The sequence below is a fragment of the Onychostruthus taczanowskii genome, unplaced genomic scaffold (genome assembly GCF_017590055.1).
Source record: "Onychostruthus taczanowskii isolate IOZ18803 unplaced genomic scaffold, ASM1759005v1 scaffold20, whole genome shotgun sequence".
NCBI lineage: Eukaryota > Metazoa > Chordata > Aves > Passeriformes > Passeridae > Onychostruthus > Onychostruthus taczanowskii.
In genome coordinates, this window is record NW_024499240.1 from 14823870 (window position 1) to 14847933 (window position 24064).

The following is a 24064-nucleotide window of genomic DNA, read 5'->3' on the forward strand; positions in this document are numbered from 1 at the left end:
GTGTAGTATATTGCATTCAGTCCAACATATAAGGAAAACTTGATTACCAGAGAGGTCTCCATCCTGAACTAATGCAAAGTTAATCTGTAGGCACACTCTTTAACATAACAGTTGTACCAGGAAAGCAACCATGAAATCTCAAAAGCTAAAGCAGAGCAAATTAAAATTTTCTGAAACAGCTGGCAGAACCTTTTGTTTCATTTCATTAAAAGCATGAATATAATTGGAGTAGATTTCTACTATTACATTAATATTTCTGCTTATGCAGAGATGGACAAAACACTTTCTCACATATATAGGTTTGTGATCATGGCATATTGCTTGCATAGTAAACTTTAAATTAGGTAAACCAGAAGCTGGGTGACAAGGTTTCACTTAAATCTGATACAGCTAACATTCAGAACAATGCAGATGTCTTATTAAAATATTTCCTTTTCTTGCAGATGGATTTCAAAAACTCAGTGACAATTCATTTTAGAAAAATATGGATTTAATTATACAGATTGTAATCCAGGAAGAGACTTGTGTCTTGTTTGAAACATTAAAATTTAGACTGTGCTATAGTCTCTGAACCAGCAATGGAACAGCTGGTTAGGGGAAAAAGTAATTCCTTGTGTCACTTGACTGGGTTTTGCAAATACAATTCTGAGGCAGCCTAGGCTGGGATACAAATGAAATTTAGAGGAATGGAATTCACCCAGTGTTCGACTACAAAAGTTCCTAAAAAATAATTCTCACTTTATAATAATAAAAGCTGAAAAACCTCTGAAGAACTCTACAGTGCCTCATCCATCACTGTGCTGGTTTTCAAGGACAGGGCATTGGGAGTGATACTGCAAAGGCTGCCCTTAGAAGTTTGTAGGATTCAAACAGTCAGTTTCTTGCCTGTTATATTAAATAACTGTTCAGCAGAACTGTCCCTAACTACTGCTGTCCCTAATCCAACTGCTGCACAGCACAGTGGCAGAAGGAGTAATTCCAATCTGCAGTGCACAACTGCACATAGCAAAACACAACAACTCTCATGTGAAACAATACCAATTCTAATCTTCAGAAGTCAAAATTCATTATATATTTTTTCATAAATAACTGGAATGTCACATGTTTTTAAAATTCATTACAAGTGACTCATTGGTAGCTTCCAGATTCAGAAGCAAGACACAGCCTGAACTTACTTCTGTTTTTCCTCTTCATTCAAATTCTTCCATTGCTCTTCAATTGTCAGCAGGATGTCATTCATGCTGGTCTTTGGATTATCATCTATCAATTTTGGACGACACTCATGTGTGAAAAATTCAAACGCAGACTTTGGTTTCTTTATTATTTTGCTATTAATTAAGTCATAAGCTGTCACACGTCCAAATTTTTCACTTATCACATTTTTTTTCTTTATGCTTTGATTTGGGCTTTGTTGTTCACTGCTTTTTTCACCAGTGTATTCATTTTGCTTATTAGTTGTCCCTCTAACTTCAGGAATCAAGACTTTAACAGGTTCCAGCTTGTCTCCCAGACTGTCTTTAAATGCACTTCCCATACTCCAGCTATCAGCAGAGATCTCAGGCAAGCCCCTAGGGACTAAGGCTTCCTCATTTTTATCTATTTTGTCAATATTATCAGAACTCAAAAGATGCTCATTGGCTTTTTTAGACTCGTGGTCCACAGGAACACTAGTATTTTGAATATCAGCCACATGCTGTCCATTCTGTTCCTCCTCACACAATAAATTTAAGGAACTGTCTGGAAAGGCATCACTCTTAGAAACCTCTCTTTTGTCCAGGCAACTGTGTACATTATCACCACTAAATGTCTGATGATTTAAGCAGATCTCTGCGTTTTTTCCTGCTTGACAGTTTTGCACATCACTGCTGAGTGAAAGGAATGAAGTATGAGCATGTAGCTCATCATTTCCAGATGGTCCCATCTCATTAACAGCCACATCTGTTTGGTCTGTTCTGTGAACAAACATGTCTTCTGAGATAACATCTGTTTTATTACTTTCACCAGGGACTGCAGCAGGTAGTGGCCCATACAGTGATTTCAACACATTTTCAACTGCAAGTAAGACAGATTCCTGGAAAAAAAAAAAAAGAAGAAAATACATACACACAAGTGCACCTGAAAATGTAAGTGCCAGATACCAAGAATATGGAACAATATGCAAAGTGCGCTCGTACTTGGAATAATCTTTAGACAAATTTGGGCAGATCATTGCATGTCAGTTGTTCACACATTCTGAAAGATTTTGAACTGGACACTTTCAGATTCAAATATTTTGTGACATGCGTTCTGCTTCACTAGTTTACTCTGATATCACAAAGGCAATTAAATGTTTTCTTTATAACTTCTTAAAGCAGGGGGGTTTGACTTCTTAAACCAGTATCATGTAAAGTTATTCCTACCTTATATGGAGTTAGAAGTTTACAGCCAAAACAGGTGCACCAGCAACATCCAATTTCATGTGGATGTGCCTGTGTAGTTACTTTCATGGTCCATGTTTCCAATTCAACTTTGCACCAAGTAACGGAAATGAGCAAGATAAAAAAGCCAAACCCCAAAAAATAGAAATAAATTTTAAAAAAAGAAAAAGAAAAGAGAGAAAAGAACCTCCAACCCTTTTTCTAATGCCAAAGGAAAACTAGATCAAATGTAAAAATGCTGTATTAATTTTCATACAAGTGACCTGTAACAGGCAGGACATTTACAAGAATAACACAGAAAAATACAGAAGGTTTTTATGAATAAGAGGATTAACATACTGGTGTGACTACCTATATTCACTTTGAATATGCACATTAATAACCACCAATGAAACCCTTCTAATTTTTGTGGCACTTAATTGAGGTCATTGATAGTATATACACATAATGACAAAATAGTACTTTGATGAGAAATCAACTCCTCTCCTGCCCACTCTCACCTTAATGGTGGTGTTTAAATAGTGATTACTTGGTTTAAATATGAAGTTAAGCATATACAGGGCCACATAACATAATTCCACTTAGCTGCTCTCACTGTAAAGCCATCTGAAACCAAAGTGGTACACGCATATAACTGACAGCATCAAAACCTTGTAAATGAACTGGGAAACTAATTTTGAACAATCCTCCAGTCAGCCTGTTCAGTACTTTTTGATCAAAACAGTGCTCTGACAAAGGCAAGCTGTCATGTAACTAAAAAAACCCCAAAACCTCCGTGACAGTGTTTATGTTTGAACATTCTGGTAGTCCCAAGGCCCTTGTCATGCTTATATAAGGATGGACGACTCAGAAACAGAACAAACCTTAATTACCTTATAATGCAGCAAAACTTGAGTTTTATCAGGTGTTATATTCACATCCACAGCAGAGGCAGGTACAGTAATACTCAAAAAGAAAACAGGATATAAACGAGTACAGTCTTTTTGTGCCACCTGACTGTAGTATTGTCGAATTAACTAGAGATAGATGTAATAAAGAGATGTCAGTAAAGGCAGTAAAATAGACAAAAACACACAGAAACAAAATCTGACATTATAAAAGCTTAACTGGTTTGCTGGTTTTGTTGGTTTTTCAAGTTAAAGAAATGCTTAAAAGGTCCTCATATTCATGTATGCCAGAATAATCACCAAAAGGCCAATTCCTGGTGGTTTCCATGCCTTTACAGCATGGAGGTAAATGTGATATATAGCCTATTTTTCATGCAGGGCACTGTATTTTTACTTTGTGTGCTGAATCCCACCTTGAAGCCAGGCTTCCCTGCTCTCGTTAAGGAGCCATCACTGTCATGGGATTCAGAGTAAGCTTTGAACTCCCAGAAGAGCCAGGCACATCATATAATAAATATATGGAGATGGATTACCTTTATTCATCATTTAACATACCAACATAAGTTCAGGGTTTACATATACAAAGCTTTGCCTGCCAATTGAAAACTATAGTTGTGTCCACTTTAAAACCTGCAGGAACACTTTGGCATGAGCATGATTTTCTTCCCTGGTGATGACAAGGATTAGGACAAGGCTGCTCCAAGTGAAGTGCTGCAAGGTTCAGTAGTGAGAGAAACCCAAGAGTATCAAATTCTGCCTACATGATGCCTAGCTGTAGCCAATACTGCTGCACTATCACTTTCATTTCTACCCAATGCACACACAAATTTAAAGGGAAAGCATGGGTGTTTGCTTGATAAGCCCACAGCTGGAAGTGGTCCAAATCAAAACTATTTTACAGAGGAATACTCTTACAACAAACGAGATAAATTTCCCTTACGGGAAATTGCACAGGTGATTTCTACAGGCTAATACAAAGACTCAGCTATTCTGGTGTCTTGCATAGAGCACCTGAAATTAATTTTGCTAAACATCCAAAAATACAACCTCCTCTCTGTGGTCTGACTGCAGCAAATGGAATAGAACTGAGGCACCAGCAGTGTCAGGCTTGTGGAAGGGCTTTCTGTTGTAAATGCTAGTATTTTCACCTGTAATACTCTTAACTATTGCATGGGGGGAAAAAAGTTGTAGATTGCTTAGGTGTCTCTGTCCTCAAAGAAATAACATTTCTATTCCTTGATTTAAAAGCTAGAGGATGTTACCTTCAGTATTTCCTTTTGAAGAACTGGACGATTATTTATAAAAATGAAACTCCTTTCTGAACTTGAAAGGCTTGTCAAAGAAGTGTCTGACTCAGCTTTTGGGAGAAATCCAGAAAGATTTATCTGCAATGATAAAACAAATACAGAGCAAAAGTCCTTTAAAGAGCCCAAAATGCTTTTTTATAAAGGTAAGATAGTGAAACAAAATTGTACAGCAGTCCAAGTCATTCAAATGTATGCACTGCTTCTCAACAGCTACAATATACAAAGATAAAGGAAGTTAGAGAAAAAAAAAATGGGCTGAGAAAGATGGGTTGGTATCTATTTCCCTTGATCAGTTTATTGACATATTTCCCATCTGGACTGCCAGTTGCAGCAGGATGCTGCCTGGAGCTGAGGCTGTGGAGAGCCAGGCCAGCAGCTCTTGGCTCGCTGACGGTGGGGTTGCCAACCTAAGCCCTGTCCAAGCCAAAGGCACAGAGTGCTGCCCAACCTGGCCAGGGCAGCAGTAACCCACCCCTACAGGGAAAGCCCAAAACACACAATCCCTCCTTCTCTATGTACAGAGCACCTTAAATAGCCTGTCACAGGGCATTTATTCAGGGCACCTAAATTTACCTACGCCACCTGTATCCAAATCATCTGACTCTCAAGAGTGCTGAGCACCCACGATTCACAGGCTGCAGCAGAACCTGTGAGCACAGCACTGCCAGGGAGCCTTGGAAACAGCACATGATTTGTGTACCTAACATGAACTCCAAGTTTTAAGATTTTTCTGCTGTGATTCTTTTAACAGGTTTTTCGGGTCAAAATAAGGCCAATGACTTGTGCTGCTTGTCCCATCTCTTCCCCCTCTCCCTCACTAAGGAACTTTGAAACTGTTGGATGGATTTCAAATCAATCTGATAAAGAAGCAGAAATCCCAAAGATGTATTTCCACAATTCCTGTGATAACTGACAGCTGTTTGGAGAGAACAGCCTCAAGATAATGACATTACTGAAGAAAAGGCAATTGTAACTTTTCAAAAGCCAGGGACAGCAGCATGCAAGAACTGACATCCTGGGCAGCCCACATCCTGCCCCACACATTGCCCTTCTACACCTGCCCAAACTAACAGGTGAAAGAACACTGGGGTAGCATGAGGATTTGGAGATATGAGAAAGTCTGGAACATGTTCTGGTAGCAGGGTGGATCACTGAACACAGAAATGAGTCCTCATAAGCTGTGCTTTTGGCAGAACCCCTTGTATTTGCTAAAATCCAAATTATCATGCATTTGAAATGGAATTTAAGATCCACGGGACTTGGCCTATCCTTCCCATTCATCTACGTCACGCAGCTATCTGCTCATGTGCTCCCTTATTCCCTCTTGACCTTGTACCAAGCATTCTGTGCTAAAGCTGGCGTGTTCTGGTCAGCAACGTCGCAAAGAACCAAACACCACTGGTCAAATTAAAGAGGTGTCAAGTATCTGTTGGATGATTATCAGAAAACAACATGCAGCACTTTGAGATTTTATTCTGCAACTTTAGCACATCCTCCCTCAATGTTCCTTCTCTGCGCTTCAAGCTTTTTTTCCAATTCACAAATATTTGTACAAGTCATTCACTTCCAACAATATTTTTATATACAGAAAACATTAAAGCAAAACTGAAAGTCTCTAAATAACTCATTTAACAAGTTGCCAGATTTAGAAATGGCTGACTGCTGTTACTATTTACAGCCATGTAGAATATCAGTATGCTCATTAAAAGTTATCTACAATTTATAAAACTAGTCTTAGTAGAATTTTCATATATGAAAGTGTATGAAGTATGAAGACAAAATTACAGAGACTGGAAAATATTAATGAAACTTTTATTTCATACTAGATCAACTGTTTTCAAAATTAACACTATAATAAAAACCACAACTTCTATAAGCATTAAAATATATCTGTGACAGGTGGACAGAAGAATGCCTTTCTTTTATACTTATCTTTCTCCCAGTGGCACATATAGCTGCTAAACTTAACCTTCATAGGAAAAGACTACACTAGGGAAATCTTCTGTGTGAAAGTTTTCAGCCCCAATGAATCTATAGCCATTTACAAGACTGGGAATCTGAAAAGTTTAAAAAGTCGTTTTGGTTCTTTATTTTCTTGGGTTTATTTTTATTTTACACATAGCTCCTGAGTTTGCATGCTTCAAAGTTAATTTGAAATGTGTTCCTGTTTCATTCAGTGCCCATAATGGAGATGTTTTCAAGAAGGCAAGTATTTAAAATCCCTGGATCACTTGTTTAAGTTTTAAACTCTGCAGTAAGGAACAGCAAGATTAGTTTTGTCTTCAGAGTAGACTTTGCAGCAAAGGAGCATGAAGCTACACAATGAAATAGGAGTTAAAAGAATGAAAGAGCTGCCCTCTGGTCTGTGTAGCAAACGAGAGACAGACTGAATGGGAAGGAAAAAAAGCAGTGTATGCCTTGCCCTTAAATACCTGTTCCAATACCTGCACACAAGGGAGGAAAAAATGATTACACAGGCAACTTCACTCTGTCAGTCCATAGTGTTTGGCTGCCTAGTTTAGAAATGTCCAGTTTCTGAACGTCAACATTATGCATGGATCACTTCTACACCTATAAATGATGCACATGGTATTTTACACACTATTTAGAGACAGAGAGAGAGATGGAATGTTCCCCAACTTCTATTCAAGGAATATGGATGCCTCACGATATAGCAGAGAAGTAATGTGAGAACCTAAGTGCCTCCTCCAAGCTAGTCCCTTCTAAATACCCCCTTATCTTCCCTTTGGAGCCCTCTGCACTTGTCCTGGGGGCACATCCAAGCTACGTTCAGGTAAGAATAGCTCTGGATGCTCAGTTCAGACATAAACAACTAAGACTTTGTAACGTACAAGAAGTGACTTTGCTTTGTTCCCCCTCATTCTACTGCATGTATAAAAGCACTCTGGCAAACTCAAGATTTAAGTCTGAATAATGCTATTAAACTGCATATATAAACAGTGAGACTTTAAAGTCTGAATAATATTAAGCACCATGCTGAATGCAGCATTGGTAAGTTGTGTCTAAGAGCCATTGTGACTTTACAGTGATTCATGTCGTCCTGTCAAGTATTACTATGTGATACAGGAAAATGCAGCTTAGAAGGTTCCAAGGTAGCAAGATGCCCCTTTAATAAAAAATTTCTCCAACACAAATGGAAGTAGAGTAAAATTTTTTTGAAAACATTAGACAAAGGAGGGTATCATAGGGAATTCGCTCATTATCAGAAGGGGAAAAAGAAGCCAAGAACACAGAATTTTTTGAAAACCAGAAAGTGTTTAGTTGAAATACATGTTTGGTGGAAGTTTTGCATAACTTGCCCTTCTAAGTATGTGTTTCTTTCACTGCTCAGGTGCACCCACTGAAACTGAGTGAATACTCTTCAGAGTACAAGGCTAAGAGGCCATGAAGATGAGAACCATCTAAATGCTTAGATATTAATGAGAGCACAACCTGCCTGTGGGCCAGGAATCCCAACTGAGACAGCTCTGAGCAATCAGCAATTCTGCATTTGTCATCACAACTGTTTTTACTGCCATTTGATCAGTGCCACATGAGTCCTGACGAGGTGATTCTTGGAGTGGATTTTCAATCACCAAACCAATTAATTTTACGGAGAGGACAGTAATAGAATCAAATGCATTAATCAGATGTCAATCTGGAAACACACCTTCTTTTTCGAAGTCTCTTTGTTTTTGAATGTTTCTTTAGCTCTCTTCATTGACAGACCTGAAGTGAATTTGGGAGAAGGAAGTTAAAACTCACCTCAGGATATTCGCAGCAGTGTTGAAAAGGTACCATACTGCTCATAACGGCTGTTCCCAGAACCGACATACAGGCCATTTTGTGATCTGATACCCTGGTCTTCTGCCAAGTAACTGCCTGAAACAAATGGCACAGAGTCAAATTTTTGACATTATATTTGTTGAACTCATGTCATGTCTATGAACATGCATATGCAACTGCACACACACTGTATATGTAACATTCTGTACCTTGACCCTCTGAAAATCACAACTTCCAGTGTGAACAGACTCGATATGGTACCTTTTGACACGTGCTCTCATACTGCATTACTTATTTAGCCACACAGCAATTGGAAAACTAAGCAAAGCTTGTATTCATGCATATTTTGTGGCTATTCTGGACTTCTGTACCTGAGGGCAACTGTTAAAACCAAGTCGATACAAATATTACTTCTCCTCTTAGATATACAGCAGTGGGATTTGTGCTTTTCCTGAGCAGTTAAAGTGAGGGTTTATGACAGGTCTTTCACAGGCTGGTCAATATTTGAAGGTGGGCACTGCAATGCTTGAGTTACTTATAGCAAAGATCTTGTTTCAACAGAAATCAGGTTATTAGCTGTCCATCCATAGCTCTCACCTGGATACTCTAGGTCTATGATAAGTCTGCCATTCAGAAAGAAAAGCAGTTTCTAAGGAACCGTATATTAGGAAAACAGTTATTTGTCTAATGAAAACTTTTACAAGTTAGAAGGGTGAAGGACCAACTGCTGTATTAGCTACATGTCTTGAAATGTAATTACAAAGGCTTAATAAATACAGTACGGCAATATGAACTGCAACTTGCAACAGAAGTTACTTGTCAAGTCCACTTATGCATACAGAAGGTATTACTTACTTTTGGGAGGTGAAATTTTGTCTATCACTAATGAGAAGTCCTATGCCAAATAGTCACAAATTTAATTCTGAATCTGTTGACTTTCTTTGCTGTGTATCAAAAACAAAAACATTATCCTTGGTTGGTTTTCTGCTTCTAGGCAACTGAGGCTGCTACACTCAGGTCCACTTCATTTTTGTCACTGTTAGTTGCCTGAGTGTGTTCAATGTTTTCCTTTAAATACAAAAGGAAAAATAATGCAGCATGTTGTATTTTAAATTGGATGTTACAGTGCTGTTGAAATTTATACTTTCAGTAGGTACTAGGTGTCCAATAAATTCAAAATGAGTTCACAGTATTCAAGTACAGGCTATTAAGTGAAAGGATGGTGAGAGAGCAAAAAATACACAAGCACCCATCTCAAGAAATGCTATACATAGCCTTAAAATTCCACCTGTCCAGTGGAATATTTGCTGGCCTTCAGGGGTGAATTCCACAGAAGAACACAGTTCTCCTGGAACACGATATTCCCTTCCTACAGGACAGGTGGAATTGTAAAGCTTTGAGACTGTTGACCCTAAACTATTTCCCAAATCTTTACTTTTCCAGTTCTACTACATTCTACAGCATTTTTGAAGTGGGGCTTTTTAGTCCTGCCTGAATATAATTCATCTCATAGAGAGCAGCCTGACAGCCCTTTGTACATGCTGGACCACAGCCTGGTTATTCTACAGTGAGGTGAACCCCTCAAACATAACACACAACCTACACTGAGGAGGCAGCAAACAGAAAAAGGGGAGAAGGAGAAATGAGTAAGGAGAGCCACGGGTTGGGTGTCCACAGCTCTGGCAGGGAGTCCCCCCATGCTCCAGAGCAGGCAGAGGTGAAGGACAGCCCAGGGCTGCCTCAGCCTCTCTCCTCTACACCTGCTCTAAGCCTCCTCAAAGACATTCTGGAGTGATGAAAGAATCTGTCCTCTTCTTTATAGCTCCTCTTATAAAACATATCCTGTACTGCTTCTATTTTAAAATTGATTACTTAAAATGGAAACAGAAAGTGCCAAGTGATTTTTTTCTTTACTGGATGTATTTTAAATTAAATGCATGTGATCAAACTGAGAAAGGCACTTGTTACATGACTAATATAAACATCATGCTGTTTATTTTCGGGTATCCTAGTGTGATGCTGCAGGTACAGATATAAATCTTAGCTGCTGATTAATACAAGGTTATTACACAGCTTGACCTGCTAGAATGGCTGATACTCAGAACTTTGAAAAGATCATTTGATTAAGGTGGTTTTAACAAAGCTGTGGAAAACGAGAATTTATTAAATACAAACTTGCTAAAAGTAGATACTGTAATAGGCTCAGATTAGTTTTTTAAATAGTCATATATTCACCAGATGTTCAGTACTAAAGACAGAATTTTAGGAAATAGTTACCACTGTAGGTTAAATTAAAGCCACAAACTAAAGAGGCCACACAACTCCTAAATTTCTATACTATATAAAGACAGAATAGAGCCTGTATTCATTTCTAGCCCGACTAAACATTATGAAGCAAAAACATAGCAAGAGATGGTAATTTACAGAAAATTATTTTTCTATATTCCCCAGATGTATCAACAGGCACTAATAAAATCAGAGAAACAATGCCTGTTCCATTTAATTTATTTTGGAAAGTGTTGCCATGAGGTTCTGCATTACCCTATTTTTTTAACCTTGCTTATACCCTTTAGTTTAGCTAAAAATACACCCCTCTTACACACCCCCCATATTTTTTTTTCTAGGTCATATAAAGCGGGTGTCTAGGATGAGCCAAGGAAGAATCTGACTCTAGTCAGTATGATGACGCTGCAGAAACAGCCTACTCAAAGATATATTATTACATATAGCCCATCTTAGATTCTGCAAGAGCTAGCCAAATATATTCCACCTCTCTGTTTCATTGAAGGGGATTGCACGATCCAGATCTTACAAAATGTCCTAATGCATATACAATCTATTGCACATATGCAGAGGATAATGATGTGTGCGTTTGTGTGTACCTATTCCTCCACCCCATGCAGCCCTAGGACACAGGCATACTTTTGTGGAGGGTGACAATGTACACTCCAACATACATGAGTGTATGACTCCACACACACAGAGACTAGGCAGCTGTTATTTCAGGATGAACACGTATAGTGCAGGAGGATTCCTAGAAAAATGTGTAAAGTGTGGAGAAAGAGCGTGCAACCTCTTCCCACTGGGGTCCCTGCTATACAGGACTGGAGAGAATTAAGAGCTGCTCAGGATTTGTTTCTTCAAAGACCTCAAGGAAGAACAGAGGAAAAAAAAAAAGCAGTTGCTCTGCATCCCTAACTGTCCTTTGTATTTTAGAATTTCTACCAGCAGCTACAGTGATTTGCAATCCCAGATAAAAGGAAAATCTTAATGAGAGCTGGGACCAGATGCTGTTTCCAACTGTGGCTACTTCAGCACAATTATGATGCCATGAGTTAAACAGACTCATTCCATTTACCTTATTACTACATAATGGCAGTGCACTTAAAGTAGACTTTTAGTACCCAAACCACACCTATTTTCCTTATTTCATGACAGTCATGTTACTCATGTTACCTGTAATAAGGTTTGGGGGTGTAAAAGTCCAGTTGGGCAAGCAGTCGTACATAAGCTGTGGGCTGGTAATGTAACTTGAGTTAGCTCTTTAAAAGAAAACTGCATTTCACAGTCTCTCTAGTTTTGTGCTACATGCTTCAAAAATCATATCACCCTGGCATCTGAGATCTCACTGCAGATTACTCTTTGGGCCAGCATGTTCCTTAGTTTCTGACTTAAAACCTTATTAGGTTTCAATTGGAAGCATTGCTGTCTACCTGTTAAGAGAGTACACAAACAGGAACACAACCAGGCAGCAATATCCTAAGACTGAATTGAGCCCAAGGGAAACAAAACCACATCCTCCAATACTGTATCTACAACCTCTTCATCTTAATGATGCACAGAGACCCAGTTCCAAGGTCTGACATTCTCTGCAGTGGAAGAAAACCCATCTGCTAAAATCAAAACTGATCAATGTGAAGTCCTCACCACATTCTTTAGAATGCCAGCCTTGAGAAGCGCTGCTGTTTTTCGGCTCCACGCCTTAACTGGTGTCCTGTTTTAAAACCAGTGGTAAGTTACCTTACCAAAAGAAAACCCTTACATAAACTTCCCTTGAAAACAGAAATCACAAAAATGTTTCAATTTAGCTTATAAAAATATTAAGCAACTAATCAATTATTTTCCTAGATATTTTATATTCACCCCTAAGGAATCAGTTGCCCCCTCCATTTTTATGTGATGCTGGGATAATAACCAGTGGAGATACGCAGTACAGAAACTCAAAGCACCATTTTTCCCCTCTTAACATGCAGCTACATACCTGTCTATCCCATGGCACTGCATATTAGAGCTATCAAGGGGATTTGTTGAAAGACAGTCATGTTCCATATCACTGTTCATTCCACAAATTCCAGTGTATTCCTTACTCAGATTTCCCTTTTATGACATGAGAGCACTCTCTCAGCAAAAAGACTTTCTTGAGTATGACAGTGGAGAAATGCTTGGATTTGGAAGTTAGGAGAGGAGCTAACAGATACAAGGAAGCAAGGATCTTCATCTGGTAACACTGTCTTCAAAGCCTTTCAAGAATTCCAAAGACTACTGAGAGTCATATGCTTTTTTGATTGCTTTAATCACACATGTTCAGCCATGGGTGTTCAGAGAACCTGATCTCTTATGACCAGGTAACCCACCTAGTGGATGAGGGGAAGGCTGCAATGTAACCTTAACTTCAGTAAAATCCTGGACACCGTCTCCCATAGCATTCTCCTGGAGAAACTGAAAGCCCATGGCTTGGACAGGCGCAATCTTTTTGGATGCACTCTCTCTGGATGGCCAAGCCTAGAGAGTGGTGGTGAATGAATGAAATGCAGTTGGCAGCTGGTCACTACTGGTGTTCTCCAGGGCTCAGTATCAGGGCTAGAGCTGTTTAACATCTTTTCCAATTATCTGGAGAAGGGGACTGAGTGCACTCTCAGCCAGTTTGCAGGCAACATCAAGTTGGGTGGGAGTGCTGATCTGCTGGAGGGTAGAAAGGCTCTGCAGAGGTATCTGAACTGGCTGAATTTTTGGGCCCAGGCCAATGGTGGCCCCAGATGAAGTGCCAGGTCTTGAACTTGGATCACAAGAACCCCCTGCAGCACTACAGGCTGGGGGAAGAGTGGCTATTAAAGTGCCCACTGGAAAAGGACCTGGGGGGGCTGGTTGACTGCAGCTGAACATAAGCCAGCGTGTGGCCAAGACCAATGGCATGCTGCCCTCTGTCAGGAACAGTGTAGCCAGCAGGACCAGCGCAGTGATTGTCTTTCCCTACTCAGCACTGGTGAGGCCACACCCCATGTCCTCTGTGCACTCTTGGGCCCCTAATTACCAAAAAGACACGGAGTTGCTGGAGTGTGTCCAGAGAAGCTACAACACAAGTGTGAAGAGGAGAGCCTGAGGGAGCTGGGGTGTTTAGCCTGGAGAAAAGGAGGCTCAGAAGTGATCTTATTGCTCACTACCTCACAGGAAGTCATAGCCAGGTAGAGGTCAGGCTCTTCTCCCAGGCAAGCAGCAACAGGACAAGGGGAAATGGCCTCAAGGTGCACCAGGGAGGTCCAGGTTAGGTGTTATGAAAAATTTCTTCACTGCAAGTGATTAGGTATTGGAACAGGCTCCCCTGAAAAGTGGTAGAGTCCCTGTCCCTGGGCATGTTCAAACACTGAGCAGATGTGGCACTTCACAATATGGTTTAGTGGGCATGGTGGTATTTGGTCAAAGGTTGGACCTGATGCTCTTGGAGGTCTTTTTCAACCTTAATGATTCTCAGGTTCTATGAAAAGGTTCTTTCCCCCAGAGGGTGGCTGGGCATTGAAAGAGACTCTCCATGGCAGTGGTCATAGCACCAAGCATGACAGAGTTCCAGAAGTATCTGCACAACACTCTCAGGCACATGGTGGGATTCTTGGGGCATCCTGTGCAGGGCCAGCAGTTGGACTCAATGATCCCTGTGGGTCCCTTCCAACTCAAGATATTCTAAGATTCTATTAATTCCATTTCCCTAGCAGGAGGAAAGAATAAATAAATAAAGCCTCCTAAACAATCAAACTACTTTCAAAACCCACTTTCCAATCTAAAACTGTGATTCAGAAAACATACATCACAGTGAATTCTATTTAAACAAAGGGAGGTTTAAAAGCCTTTTGTAAAACAGCAGTTAACAAAAATCACATATATAACAGTGACAAAGCACATTGCTAAAGAAGAGGGAAAATGCAGCTTTAGAAACATCCTTTTTTCCATTTACCTTTTTAAGCCGATAGTGTGAGTGCAAAAGCCTTGCAAAAGCACATCTCAGATTCTGCAACACACGCTGCATATGTGAAACAGTAATTGTTTTGAGATTTGACATATACTGTGCTGTCATTTGTAAAAAGTGATGGATGAGAAACTGGAAACCTCAAGGAATTAGTAATAGGATATAAAGCATTTCACCTCTGGGTCACCAGTTCAAATTCAACCAGGTTGGTAGTGACCAAAAGTAGTTACCATCTGGCAGCTGTTCTCTGGCTGATGTAAATTGAGTTGAGGGTCTCAGCGCATTTCCTAGTGGACAGGTGTCCTCAGCACAAAAAAACACCATAATTAACTCTCTGTTTGGCTTTCTCAGCAAAGCCACTGAACAACAAATAGAAGCAAAGACTGAGCTGTATTCCAGGTTAGAATGGAAGCATGTTGGCTGCAGAACACTGCATTCTTAATTGTAATTCCTCTTTATATATTTTAAGACACACAGATTAGGGAGGGATTTAATTCATCATCATTACATTAAACAGAGTAGCCTTTCCAACTCAAGATAGAGTTTATGTGCTGCTATTTCTGCTCAATTCAGATTTATTTTCAACATGCAGCTACAGCAGAGTCTGGAAGCACAATGAACGAATGCAAATAATACTGACATTATTAAAAATGGTAAATTTACCCTAACAAACTCAATCTCAAAAAATCCACACTTATTACAAAGACAGGGACACAGAAAAAAACCCTGGATTTGGATTATCTCATAAAAACTGTTGGCTAAGATTATGCAACTTTGGAAAATAGAGGAGACTTACTGTAAAGAAAAGATAAAGATGGCATCCTTTAAGTCAACACCACCAATGAAAGAGGTTTTGGGGAAGACTACTACCCACAGTTACTACAAGACTTTTCAAATGGACTTTGCATCTGAAAGTTCTGACTCATGACTCTCTTAAGAAACAAACAAGAAACAGTTTTAGGCAGAACTGCGTGTGACCAAGCTTCAAATGTTATGTGTGAAAAACACTGGAAAAAAAATTCACTTATGCCAAGCTTTCCTCAACAGGAACTGGAAAATTTACTGAGCCTACTTATGGCCCATCCGGACTTTGCAGAAGACATGGGACCACTTGTGCACAATATGACCTGCTGATAGGCACCATGTGAACCATCTGTTGCTGAAATTTTTTTGGATCTACTATATCTAATATTGTTAAAATAGGTATAGTTACTGGATGCCCTCGCTCATTTCGGCATTTGTGGAATAAAGGCAACTGAAACAGAATTAAAGCATTCCATATCAACAGTCTTACAAAACACTGATGAAATACCCTTCTATTTCTTCAACATCAGTGGTTTATAGAGACTGAGCTGAGGGCTACTGGTATTAAACAGAGAAGAGTGTGAAAACTGCAGTTTTTAGAGAAGAGCTGGAACTACTAAAAGCTGTGTTTTACCACCTTGGGTAAAACAAAGCCAGAGCTCACAGGTTGCTAGAACACAGTATTTGGGGCTGAAAGGTTTGAGGCAGTTTAAGCAGTAGCTGACTTTGAAATGTTCTTAACACGCCTTCAGATAACATTAACTTTAAATAAACTTGCTGAATACTCATGTAAATTATTTCCATTTGGCTGTCTCATTATTCAATATGCTTTCAAGGAACATGGTGATGAAAGAAGAAAAATACCTCTTTCTAACATAACCATACTGGCAAGAGGATCAACATTATCAGTATTCAAAGAATGTCTTGGCAGGATAAACCTTCATAAAAAGAAAGAGCACTAGCTAATCCAAGTTGTCAAAATAGCAATAGTACCTCAAGGGTTGATCTGCAAAGTGATTCATTATTTATTGCTAATACAAACAAAACATTCTGAGCAGAAAGAGCAATTGAGCGTTTCCTATCTTGGAAAGTCACTGATGGAGAGTCCACAATAAATAAATCTGAGGAGAAATAGAGAGTATCTATTTTCTTACCCACTAAAAATCAACCAAAGGCTGGAAGAGAAATCAAACAATCATCTGATTTTTCCTCTGTGAAGAACCACACTTAACAGCAATCAATATTTTCCAAACTAACACAGACATAAAATGTAGGAAGAAGAAAAAATTCGTGGAAATTTCATTCAAAAGCATGACACACACCTTTTGAAAAAACTCAGATATGGTGGAAATTCAACATGCAATGTAGCATACATCCTAAAACCATCTATACTTCAACAGCTCAGTAAGAGCCCTGACTTGCCAAAATAAGTTTCTGCTGGAATTCATCAGGCAACCATTTTCAGATGTCTAACCTCAGATACTTTATGGCAGCTTCAGCCTTACTACATTCTTCCCCAGTAAAGCCATGGCTATGCTTTCACAGACTCACAGAATAGTTTGGGTTGACAGGGACCTTGCAGATCATCTGGTTCCAACCCCCCAGCCATTGGCATGTTTCTCAAGACCAGTTGCTCAAACCCCATCCAACCTACCATTCTCCTTCATATAAAATACAGGACTTTAAAAACTGGGGGATTTGGTTTTTCTGGGGGAGGGTTGTTTTTAGTTTTGTTTTCTTGTGTGGCTTTTTAAAAAAAAGTATCGGTTTTGTAATTTATTTAGAAAACTTCCTTGAAATACATTTTCATTTACACTTTTTTCATTTATTATCTTTTCTAGTTTTTCAGTTCATCTTTCCTTGTCTCCTCCTGTAATAGCTCATCTCTGCTATCTTCTTGCCCTTTTAAGCCCAGGAACCTGATTGTACCTCAACGTGTATTATCTTCCATTGCAACACAAAGTACTGGTTCAGCCTCAAGAATTTGGGATTCTAAGAAGTCCTCTGAATAACTGCATATACAATTTGCCTTTTAAATGAACACATTATCTATGAGCTACATAAAAAAAAAGCTATTCTAAGAAGTTGATTCTTTCTCCTAGTACATTTCTAACAAAAATATAACTAACACACAAACAAATAAAATCACCGAGAACACTATTCAGCAGAGTATTACTATAGCACAAATATTCTCTAGTGTCTATATGAAAAAAACACTTTCCTGATCCAAATTAGCTATTGTAATGACAACAATATTTAGCATATAAAGGCAAAAGAAATAAAGAATATTCACATTCTGTGATAAGGTAAAACAAATTCACCATTGACCTAGTGCAAGTTACCACACACTGGAAAAGCAGAATTTCAAATATTTTAAAAGATGTGATACAAGAGGTAACTTTTTATTTTGCACAGAATGCCAACGGCAGTCGAAAGACAGGAATCTGAATAGAAATTTTATGAAGTTCAGTTCAGTTTTTAACTTTCAGACTATTTTAAAGCATCTCCACATGCACAGAGACAGACTATACTTTCTGTCTACTTGGGCCTTAAATTTTCCTGTCTCAGCAGTGGCTACTGAGCGACCTCTTGTGATGAAATGTTTGAGCACTTTCTCGCTTCTTTTCCTCTTTTTAAAAAATAAATTAAACAAACAAAAGACTGACAGTGCAAAATGAAAAATACAAAAAAACCAGCATCATTTTTATCATTACAATGAATTAAACTTTTTTACCCATTCATATAATCCCTAAAATTAGGTATTGAAGAATGTACCTCTGAAGCTAATAAGTGAGGTTCAAAAAAAAAAACCAATGTGCAATGGCAACTATCATGCCACCCTCCACACCCTTTCTGCAGGAAGTGTTGGGAAAAATACAGGTAATCACCTTCTTGGACCTTACTGCCACTGTATTATAATAAGCAGAGAAAAAAACACCCCAAGATACTCAATATCTGATCAAGGGGATGAAATCAAAATATTATAAAGAAAATAGCATTTGTGACTTGCTGAAGAAGGCAAAAACAAACCACCAAGACGACAAAATTAGTTTTATTGACCACCATCAGTATTGTGAATCACTGGTAGATATGTCAAGGAGCTCAATACAGTCTTGGAGGCAGACCCTGCCAAGATGTCTGGTTTCAAATTCTCAGTGATCTCAATGAAGTAAGACTACAAGTAGCTACTCTTTCTCAGCCTTGAAATACTAATTCTGTAGCCAGCTTTAGATTTTTACAGTATCTACACAGTGATATTTAAAAATACACACATAAATACAATCAAAGCATGTTAAATGAGTCCAGAAGTGGAAGGGAAATCTGTTGTCATTTCAGAAAAGCACACAGTGCCTTTTCCTACTCCCACTGCAAAGGAACTGAAGTGTGAATGTTTGATTGATGGGGTAACCGATCAAGTCTCAATGAGCATGACAAATATCAACAAACAGCATTATTTTAGAACAGAAACAGAATTACTGAGGGATCTGGCCACGAGATGTCACTCTCTACTTTGTGGCAACTTGGAAGCTCATTAGCACAGCCTCTCCCTCAGAGGTGTAAAAAGCCAGGGTACAGCCAATGACATCTGTTATGTTAAATTTGGGTCAGGCTAAGATGAACTGCTCAACATGTCATTTCTGTAGCTGTGATGTAGAATTACCATTCAGCATGCAGTGAAGTTGAAGTAATCTCCAAGTAACCTCTGCATTCATCCTCCCAAGTTTAATCAAGAGCAATTAGCTCAACTAAATGTTCTTGTTATAACATGTTACTGTTCTTACACCAACGACACAAATAATTTTGAACTTTCCAGCCTTTTAAAATAAAACCATGGTCATGTACTGAGCTCTTATGACTCAGAATACAGCAAGCTGCCTGTATGAGCTATAGCTTCTATCCAGGTAGACTGTCTAAAATAGTAAGTTTTGCAAGTTCTTTCAGGTGGCTTTGGTTAACTCTTTATCAGGCCCTGCAGTCTCATAAGGTCTCACTTTGTTTGCAAAACACCACCACCATCTTTATTAACCACTAGCATGTAAAATGATTTTTATACTTCACATATCTAGCCAGGTATCTCTTACAAAAGACCAAAAATACCTGAGCCTGAGTTTTAGGAGCTTAACATCAAAATCTGTAGCCATTATAAATATTCACCTATGAAAGGAGAAAGTAAGTGGAAGTCCAAAACAAAGCTACGATGAAAGAAAAATCTTAAGAATCAAAGACTTTGTATAAGTATTACATGAATTGCATGGATTCATCAGAAACTGATCCTTAAGACAGCTGAAAGAAAAAAAACCCTCATTATTACCTTATTGTGTGTTAATGTGATCCTCAGGTCTGGCTTTATGATACCATACGCTGTCAGTAGATCTTGGACTTTTTTCAGTTCTTCCTTACATTTTCTATTTGTTGAGTAAAACTGCTTTCTTACAGGAAGATTCTTAAACAAATTTAGGACTGTTACTGTAGTACCTGCAAGAAGGTGATAAAAAATAAAGTAGAAATTACACTGAAAGCAAATCACTGACGGGATATTGAGGAAATTATTTTTACATAAACATACATGTTTGTATGCTGCTGCACTAAATCAGGTTATTAGCATGAGAAGTAACATACCAAATTAGCAGTCATTTCCCCCAAAAAGGCATCTCAAGACTTTTGATTCTTCTCCTTTATTTAGAGTTATGAATGCAGCATTAAGCTTTCTTTCCTACACACTAACAACAGCAACAACCAGCACTAAATAAAGCTGAAGATTGTCTCAATGCATAAGTTAGCCTTCATTAGCAAAATAATTAATTAACAGACTAGAATCTAATCACACATATCTGGAGGCAAAGGAACATTGTGCTTCATTAAGGGCCTTCACAAGCACCTGCTTTAGGGTAGTACCTGAAGCCAAATACCTCTGCTCAAGGTACAGTACACAGCAGGAGGAGGAATATTCATCTACCAACATAAACACATAAATTCCTAGCCCATAAGGATATTGCAAAGCATTAGATATGTCAGAGAACTCAACAATTTCAATGAAAGACAAGGCATTGCAACCTGCAGGTGTTCTGGCTGTGGAAAACACTGTACAGGCTAAATCTTAAAAAGAATCCTTAGTAAAAATTAGGTACACACCCTTCCAGCAGGTTAGAAAGAACTGTGACTTTGCCTGGTCCTACAGCCACTCTGCTTCCAGCAATTCCTACGTATGGCAGCAGGGCAGCTCTTCCTCCTTTAAGCAAGGATTTTGCTACATACTTACTTTGGTCCTGAAGAAATCTCTCATATACAGACTTGGACCATTTAATTTTTACAGGTTTTATTTCCACTGTCAGCTTGAAGAAGTGAGTCAGAGAAGGAGAAACTAGTTTATAATTACAATCTAGAACAACTTCCAAGACGTATCATTTCTTACACTATGACAACACATTCTCAGCTGACAGACACAAGGCAAGAAACGTTTACAGCTGCAAAGATTTCATACTCAGCCTTTAAGTACCCAACAGGTATTTCAACATCAGCTAGAACCTCAGAGAAACATAAAATACACCTGTCACCTTGCAACACCAGAACAGTGATAGCCTACCTTGCCCAAGATGGGAAGGCTTTTTAGAGGTTACACGTCCATTGCTATCCAGAGCATACTGAATGCTGAAATCATCTGCAGCTGTCTTTGTTGTGACCAAAACCTGAAGAGAGTGATGTTAAAAAAGCCTACGTTAATCAGGGATAGACAAAGTTCAGAATCAGCTCAGATAAACTTTGCTACCACACTCACCACACCACTCTGTTACTTTAGTCACCACAATTACATTAAATTACTTTATAAAATTTTTCTTGAACAGGTATTTCTTACAGGCACAGAAACATTCAGCATTATTCTGCATGTTTCCTGCCATTGAAATAAAAGCATTTCTATCATGCTGATTCACAAAGCACAGCAATTCCTGCTACCTACAACACACACTGCTCTATTTTCTATTCTAGCACAGATTAAATAAACTTTATCAATTGACAGTTCTGCATTTTTAACCTCTGTGAGACAAACACACTACGACAACTTAAATTCATTTAAGATTCCACTAACTTAAAGACTACTCTCAAACAATATATTTTCTTTCCACACCTAAACATATCTGGCAATCAGTCACAGCAAGTTTTGTAAGCTGTTAAGGTAATTCACAGATTGCTTTAGCAAGAGCAGTCATAAATCAGAGTTCAGTTACCAACATTGTGAATAACAGAACCACTGCCCTTTAATCCCCTGGAAGACAAAGTTTAACACACATACAGAGTTTCAGGATATTTTGGTTTATTTTAGTGTCTCTCATGAATCATTCAGCATTCAGTCATGCCCCTGGAGAGAAAAACAATAATCGATTAACTGGGAATTACAGTATTGCAGACCTACTTAAGGGCCAATAGCAAAGTACCTTCAAACTGAAATTTCAGGGGGCAGTTTGGGTAGGCAGAACACAATTAATGCCAGGAGTGTTAATTAACATAATTACTGATACAAGGAGTAATACTTATTAAAGCACTTCATACACTCAGGCCACCTCCCATCTCTTATGAAATGTACCACAGAGCTGATTAGAAGCTCTGAACAGATGGCATTCTGCTCTGAGAGCTCATTAGAAGGAACCAATGATTGAGGTCTGTCATCATCTATCAAAACACCAACACTTTTGAAAGCATCTTTGGAAATCTCCATGCAAATACACAACCCACTCCTGCTTAGTGCAAGGTGAATGCAGCCCAAGGTACCAAGGAGTGAAGCTGTACCATCATCTCTCCTGACCTCAGCAGCTGATCTCTCCTGACCTCAGACAGGCATTGGTATCTTCCTGCATGACCTAGTCCTCAGCAGACTTGCACTTAAAACTTGACCTTGGTGCAGCATGAATTCAGAAAGGGAGAGCACAAGAGATCTGGCAGATGCTGTGCCTTTATCAGCCTGAACACTTTTCAGATTGTTTTGAACAAACGTATTTACTTTTAGCCAACAAGTTAAGTAGCAAATGTCAGTACACTGCCAATCCTCTTAATACAAACATATGGCTCAGACTCATAGACAGGTCAGGTAGCAGGTTCCTGTTTACTCACAGGGACAAAGTTTGTGCAATTGCAGTCACATACATGTCAAAGAGCAATAAGGAGCCCAGCAAGATCCCATGACTGCTGATCAGCTAGATAACAAGGCAGAAATCACTACTGGAATGGTGGCTATGTGGGCCATCAGTCCCCTGAAATTACTTCTCCTGGCCATCACCTGCTGCTCCTTTCTTGGTCTACCCTAATTCAAGCAGCCAAGCCAGCCATCCTCTTTGACATGATACTCCCTGACACAAAAGGAAAGAGAATACAACACAATCTGTCTGTTACCTCTTATGACTGAGCAAAATAAACAGAGCACTGCTGTGACCTGTGTGACAGAAAGGCAGGACTGACACAAACAAGAAATTTGTATGACATGGCTTCTGGGGCTAGGGAGAAAAGCAGCATACACAAGCATATTCCTGGCAAGTCGCTGAAACATTTAAACTCTTTGCACAGAATAAAACTTCCCTCAACACAGACAGGCAACAAATATCATAACACAAAGGCTACACATTTATTGCAAGTGCTCACTTCTGATATGCTGCAAATCGATCCCAAAGCTTCCCCACGGAAACCGTACGTTGTCAGCCTTTCGAGGTCCTCAGAAGAGCTGATTTTTGAGGTGTAGTGTTTAACTGCCATAACTGGGACATCATCAACCTTGATTCCACTGCCATTGTCTCTTACTTCTATTTTGCTAAACCCGTAATTCTCCTTAAAAAAGAACAAAACACAAAGGAGCAGCAAAACAACCGAATTAATTAAGATGTAATTTTGAAGCAGATAAAGTTACAGCTTCTATCTATCCATACAGAAGTGGAAGTCTTACTTGTTTGGAGGAACTGAGCAACCATTAAATGTATTTGTTTAAGGAAAAAAAAGAAAAGGAAAAATACACCATGTTAGGATAACAGCGATGGTTTCTCTAATTAAATAACATAATTTATCTCCTGTGATTCAGAAACAGCAAAACATAAGCTCAAAAGGAAACCTGTAACTGGAAAGCTGAAGATTTTTTTTGTTTCTTCACCTCTCTTACCTACTTGGTATAAATTTTTTTGAAATCCCTTGAATGCAGCTCTGCATCCAGTGAATTCAGTAGACCCTCACTTCACACCATTTTCAGTTTCAGTTTTGATTGATTCCAAGTTCAATACACAGAAGCTGAAATTCTAATGAGGGGCAAGACATGAATTGTAAGAGTAATAAAAAGCTTGTAAAGAGATACACTATTTTACAAAAAGAAGTAAAGGTTCCCAGAGGCTCTTTTAAAACAGCCTTCAGGGAAGCAAAGTTCAATTTTTGTGATTTAGCTCTACATACATGCAATGCATATTTTACTGAATTCCAGTTTAAATATGTCATTCCAGTAAGCACCAGCATAAATAGGGTAAAATTCTGAAACCAGATATTTACAACAGTTAAATAAAAGATGAAATTTAGGTTCTGTAACATCTTAAACAAGTGCAGGAAAAAATTATTCTTTCTAGCTACATTACAGCCTGCACAAGTGAGCAGCACCAGGAG

The 24064-nt window shown here is 38.8% G+C and overlaps 1 protein-coding gene across 3 annotated transcripts in view; it reads right to left on the minus strand.

The window, feature by feature from the left end:
- The window catches only part of PMS1 (PMS1 homolog 1, mismatch repair system component), a 43280-nt gene that overhangs the window by 13920 nt on the left and 5296 nt on the right, over window positions 1-24064 (minus strand). For all 3 annotated transcript variants that reach the window (XM_041403389.1, XM_041403388.1, XM_041403390.1), the window contains exons 3-9: window positions 23069-23251; window positions 21024-21126; window positions 19752-19915; window positions 8377-8493; window positions 4567-4689; window positions 3290-3433; window positions 1176-2071 (exon numbers count right to left, since the gene is read on the minus strand). In XM_041403389.1, coding sequence (XP_041259323.1) covers window positions 1176-2071; window positions 3290-3433; window positions 4567-4689; window positions 8377-8493; window positions 19752-19915; window positions 21024-21126; window positions 23069-23251 — 1730 coding nt within the window. The remainder of the gene's footprint in view (window positions 1-1175; window positions 2072-3289; window positions 3434-4566; window positions 4690-8376; window positions 8494-19751; window positions 19916-21023; window positions 21127-23068; window positions 23252-24064) is intronic.